Source organism: Camelus bactrianus, chromosome 6, assembly GCF_048773025.1.
Source record: "Camelus bactrianus isolate YW-2024 breed Bactrian camel chromosome 6, ASM4877302v1, whole genome shotgun sequence".
In the NCBI taxonomy this organism is placed as follows: domain Eukaryota; kingdom Metazoa; phylum Chordata; class Mammalia; order Artiodactyla; family Camelidae; genus Camelus; species Camelus bactrianus.
This window is the reverse complement of record NC_133544.1, coordinates 75,824,108-75,830,107: the sequence shown is the minus strand read 5'-3', so window position 1 is coordinate 75,830,107 and position 6,000 is coordinate 75,824,108. Positions and strand designations below refer to the sequence as shown.

The 6,000-nt window shown below is 34.3% G+C and overlaps 1 protein-coding gene across 3 annotated transcripts in view; it reads right to left on the bottom strand.

Annotated features, from left to right (window-relative positions):
- Nucleotides 1-836: 836 nt before the first annotated feature.
- The window catches only part of BLOC1S6 (biogenesis of lysosomal organelles complex 1 subunit 6), a 102,099-nt gene continuing 96,935 nt past the window's right edge, over nucleotides 837-6,000 (bottom strand). For all 3 annotated transcript variants that reach the window (XM_074366060.1, XM_074366061.1, XM_010965266.3), the window contains 2 exons: nucleotides 4,311-4,397; nucleotides 837-3,618 (listed from right to left, as the gene is read on the bottom strand). In XM_074366060.1, the coding sequence (XP_074222161.1) occupies nucleotides 3,499-3,618; nucleotides 4,311-4,397 (207 nt within the window). In that variant the 3' untranslated portion in view covers nucleotides 837-3,498. The remainder of the gene's footprint in view (nucleotides 3,619-4,310; nucleotides 4,398-6,000) is intronic.

Here is a 6,000-nt window from a genome sequence, read left to right as displayed (position 1 = left end):
TTAATGGCTTCAAAAATAGACCTAGCCTCACCCAAACGGTAACCCAAAGATTAGGTGGCATCTGGCCTCAAACATGCAAGCAGAGCTAAAGCAGTATGAATAACCTATCAATAGGCTAAATCATAAAATATCTGATTAATGTGTCCAAACATAATATCTGAACAAGTACATAACATAGGAACTATTTTCATCCAAAAGGAAAACCTAGAAACTAAGTAACTTGTTTTAATATGTGCACAGTGAGGTTTGGAGTTTTAATAATTAAGAATCATTGCTTTGGAGGAAATTGTGTATTTTTAAATTAATCAATTTATTTATAAATAAAAAGAATCTAATGAAAACTACAAGCTCAATCCTGAGAAACATATATATACAAATTTCTGTGAGAAATTTATGAGAGTTCATGTCTCCTTCAAATGCTAGCCACAGGAACCCCTACCCCGGGCTCCAAGGACTACCAGGTTAGAAAAATAAAAAACTTGACCAAAACATTCTATTAATTGGACGTTTCCATTATTTATAGGCTGTGCATGCAGGGGTCCTTGTGAAACACTTTTTATCAAACCACTAAGAGTAGTAGCAATTATTTCTATTCTCTAATAGTGAAGAACTTAACAAAGTTCGGTTATTTCATCTAGAACCTCTTCACAACACTATCACCTTTCTGAAAAGGGTTTCATGAGCGGGCCAGTCATTCTGTGATGCAATCAACAGAGAACACTGAGAGGAAGATGCCAGGAGAGGAAGCAAAGGAATAGAACGCCTGAAATAAGTTTCATAAAGGGAAGTACACAGCGCTGTATACACACCAGTGCTTGATAAATGACACTGGATAATTCAGAGACCTTTTTTTCTTTATTAAATGTGTAAAAAGTAGTCTTCATTTTACAAGCTCAAAATCAGACAAGTGTATGAGGGTATATAACTGGCATATTTATAAACTGTATCCACCCAAAAACTCACTGCGGACACAATCCATACTACATTCACCGTCTGTATATTTACATGATACCTCCTGCAAAGTAAATATAAAATTAACTTCCATAATTTTAGTTCCGTGTATGTGATATAGTTTCAAAACAAAGACTTTTTTTTTTCAACCAAAACACCAAAGGTAATCTTTTTCAACTCAAGTTATCAATTCATTACTTTGTGCAAAAATACAGCAAGACTAACATAGGGGTTCTGTTCAGTTTTAGTAAGATATATCTATATGCTACTGAAATATAGCTAAAGTTTTATATTTTAATACCGAGGTAACAGTACTTCTGATTTACAACTGACCTAAAAATAGTGGCTGCTAATATATATTCTTGACATTTTAAAAAATCTTCAAAATGTAAGTAATATATTTTCAAAGTATATGTGCCTTGCCATTCATTCAATAAACATGATTTATTTTAATACACATCACAAAAGTTCAATTCATCAGAATTCTATACCTATTTCCTGCCTGCTATCAAGTTCAGTCTTAAATCTGAATTTATATCAAAAGCAGCAGCTTAAGAATTTATTTTGTAAGATTAATCCCAAGAGTTACTGGGTAATTTCAAACTATTTCACTCCTTATAAATATAAATCACTAGAAAGTCTACATCAGTGTTTCCTTGCATTAGACTTACCTGGGGGGGCTCCTTAAAATGTGCATGGGCCCTACCTAACAACTAATGAGTAAAAATCTTTCAGAGTGTATTTTTTAAAAGCTTCCAGGTGATAATAATATGCAGCCTAGCGTGGAAACCTCTGACCTAGACCACTAGACCAATGGTTCTCAACTTTAATCACTTGAGGAAACTTTTCAAAAAAAGAAAAGTAAAGAAAAACAAACAGATTTGTTTCAGTAAATTGAGAATGGTGTCCAGGAACCACCATGTTAAATAATCACCTCAGCTGGACCACAAACCAGTCCAAGAACAATGCACAGCCTTTGTCAGGTTACATACAAATGAGTACATTCAGCAGTTTAGGTGACATTGTCCTGCCAGAGCTAATGATCCTGCCCAAGGAGTTTCACCTAGTGTTTGAGGGCAACTTGTGGCCTTCTAAAATGAAATATATTTATATTCTTAAACATAAGGTCAAAGTCAAGTGAATTGTGAGATTATAATTCATTCATTAAAGAAAAGAAAGGCTTTCAAACTTTCAAACCTTTAAAAAGATCAGTTCTTAGCACTCGATGTAAATCTAAGGCCTTCTCCATCATTAGTTAGCCTGATACGTGGTCAGAGGTAGTAATTCCAGCTTACCAAAAATGTCATGTAGATTATAAAAGATACACATTCTAATCACAATCTATAATCTAATCTAATCTGTACAGTCTCTATGTAATGGAGATGGTACATCAGTTGGATATTAAATACTACTAAAACAATGAATAATACCTCTCACTTTAAAACAATGCAACTTCATAATGTTACCCTCACATAATAATCTCCACATATATTATTGGGGGGGGGGGGTCTAGAAAACACTAAAGTTACCATGCTGCCTCTTTTGTGAAGAAGCTGTTGACTAATTTTCCACCATTCTTGTCATTACCTATAACATGGGTACTTGGCATATATCATTCTACTTTAAGAATTTTTTAACAGCACAGAAAAAGTAATCACATATAAGGCCACACAGCAAATCAGAGGACAGGCAGAACTAGCGATTAGCCTTTCCACTTGGAAAGTTGGGTTAATTATCTTATCAACTTCACAACTGTATCTCATGGTGTGTGACAACTGTTACTAAGAATTACAAATATTTAAGCATATTTGCGTGTGTGAAAGCTACACCGCCCCCACCAAATTTTAGCAATAGGTATAATCTACTTCGCACCCAGAAGCAACCTAAGAACTAAATAGCAACAACAAAGCCTGGAAGCAGACAGGGTACATGGTGAGGGGAACCCATACGGCATCTTGCTCACCTATCCTGTGCCTACGATGCCATTGCTTCCTGTGTACGCTCTTCTCTATTATGTTCTTCACAAAGGCTTCCACCACCTCTTTTCCAGTGGCATATGTGATTTTCCAGATGGCCTTTTTTCTTAAACAAGCAATGAAAAGGCAACTGCCAAAAACCAGCACTGTACTACCACAAAGGCAAGTCATTTCATAAAATAAGAAAGTGAAACTCTTAAAGCCACATTTACTAATAAGCTAAAAAAACTCATACTAATTTTTAACCACTTAGCATCAAAACTACTAAACTATCAAAGCATTTTTTAGTTTACAAATTACTTAAGGCCAAAAATAATGAATTTTAAAATTAAACAAAGTGAAGTTGAAAAATTACATATAAGTATCCAAACCAAGTGACATTATGTCTTCTACTTAGGGGAAAAAAGGCTTCTTGAACGGCTGACATGAAGACAGAGAGACAGCACTCCTGGGAAAAGGATTTCAAACTATGACACGAGGGCATAAGGCACTACCTTCACTTCAGTCTACACTGGGTTGCCTCAAATCCAGAACACGAACAGGGGAAGGAAGGACAACAACATTCAACTTCTCACGTCCTTTTAGCTGGTTTGGCAGTTAACTGCTTTTCTCTTTCAAATTCCTTCTCTCGTTGCTGCTCCCTTTCCAACTCTTCTTTTTGCCGCTTCTGCTGCAGTTTAAGTGCTCTTTTCTATGTCAAAAAAATTAAAAAATCAAGAGAACAAAAGGCTTGTAGGTTATGGTCTAATTTAAAAGTAACAGTGCTTTTAGAGAACAAACTAGTGTTACTAGTGGTGGGGGGCAACATAAGGGTGGGAGAGTGGGAGGTACAAATTATCAGATGTAGGCTCAAGGATGTATATAGCTAATATTTTGTAACAACTGTAAATGGAAAGTAATCTTTAAAAACTGTATACAAAAACTAAAATTTTTTTTAAAGTTTTAAAAGTAATAGTGCTCCGATTTAAGGTAATTAATACATATTAATAAATTTCATATTTAACTTTTAAATTTGTTCTGGGTAATTTTTTTATTGACGTATAGTTGCTGTACAATATTATATATTACAGGTATACAATATAGTGATTCACAATTTTTAATGTTCTGGGTAATTTAGGGTCTCCTTGATAACAAAGTTTGTTCCTCCAAACTCTTACTGAATGAGAACTGCAGTGACATACAGAGGATGTGAGCCTACTAGCCCAACTATTAGTAGAAAAGCCCAGAGTGGGGCTCATAAGAAAGTGTTTTAAAAGAAAACAATGTACCATAAATTAGTATGTTACTGTATATGGATATATAAGAAGTCAGAAAATGAATACGGAAGAAAAAGACAATTAAACCTCTACTTTTATAAAGACTGTGAAAAAATTTTAAACTCACTTTTAACTTTGATGTTTTTTCATGAAGCATCAGCATCTCTTTTCTTATATTCACCAACTTGGTATGATAGTGTTTAGCTTCAGTGAACTCAACATGGAAAAGCAAATGAAAAGTCAACTTAAAACATAAACTGATTATACTTCAATAAAAATATATATTTTTTAAAAAGTCAACTTAAAACAGGCTGAAATATCAAAATGAATAAGTAAATGTCTAAACTACAGTTCATTCTTCCTAAATTGGTCAAAAAATTTAAAGCCTTAATTATCTCCACATTTTAATTCCAAAATTCAAATTTAATTTAAACCATTAGTAGGCTTTTGATAATATTTGATTCAGTTCAGATTGATTAAAACATTACTAAACATAAAATAGACATTTATATTGTGTACATAATATTTTGCCTTAACAACATGCAATCTAATCCTAAACTTTTAGTAAAACTATCCAAAAATACTATTAGTTTCATTTAAGAAAAGTAAAACCCTCTCTACTGCCTTACAAGGAGGAGATTGAGCCAGAGTACATAGTACAGTTTAAGTGTCTGTCCTCAGGAAAAACCAAGCTGTGCCCAGTAAGCCCTGAGAGGGCTGTGGACAAGTTTGGCCATATTCTTTGGGCTTCTCCAGTCAGACCAAGGAGAACAATCTCTGTAAAGACACTTTTCTTCCCAAGGAATGGTAAGACTTTCCATCTCAGCCAGAGATGGGAGAGAAGGAAAAAAAGCACCTCATTCTCAGGAAGCAAGGTAACAGAGAAGATAAGTAACAGAAATGAAAGAAGTATCAACAGAGTGATTAGCAGCCTTAATATAGCTACAAGTAAAGTTGGAGTCTGGTAAGATTTAGAGCTTACAGACCCTCCTTCTCTCTCTCTCTCTGGGCCTTCTATTTTTCAGTTCCTAAATGGCAATTAAAACTCCTGAGAGAAGGAAAAAGAGGAAGACTTAAGTTTCTGCCCCTTCAGACAGAAGCAATAGCATTACATCTGTTTGGTTCATTCATTCATCATTCATTCCTTAAATATTCGTTCTGCTGCAACATGAACTCAGTGGGGAAGACAAAAGTAGGGGGGCTTAGCCCATGTCCTTCACAAATCAGGAACTACTGAGTAGAAGTCTTTGTATTTACTACCATAGGCCTCTGTCTAATACTAGAGAAGCTGAACTTTGTTTTCAATTGTTATAAAAGGAAAACATTAATAAGCCACATTTTTTCCAATGAAAAGTCCATTTTTTGACATACATACTGGAAGTCCACAAACTCATGCAACTAAGCTATTTCTAATGTTCGAGGTAAAGAAAAAGGTAGCCACAAGTTCCTTATTTCTGTTAATTCTCCATTTCTTAAAAAGTATCAGTTCCTCCTATCAAAAAGCTGTAACGCTTCTGAAATTCAACTATTGTTGTTTATATTGAGAGATACAAAGGACCCTCAGTCTGTTTCAGCCATTATGAAAATGCCATACAATTAAATAAACACTAATTTTAAAAACCTTGTACATGATAGAGATAAGGAGAAAAACAGTACCCCCAAAGTTCCTTAATTTCTCTTTTATTGGTCTTCAATTATGAGCAGATCTATTCCAGACTCTCACACGTAAGTTCAATTTCCTATCACAAGTTCAATGTTTGAAAGCTAACAATTCAAGACAATGGAAAGTCTAATAAAGTAAATCAAGGTTTCCTGCT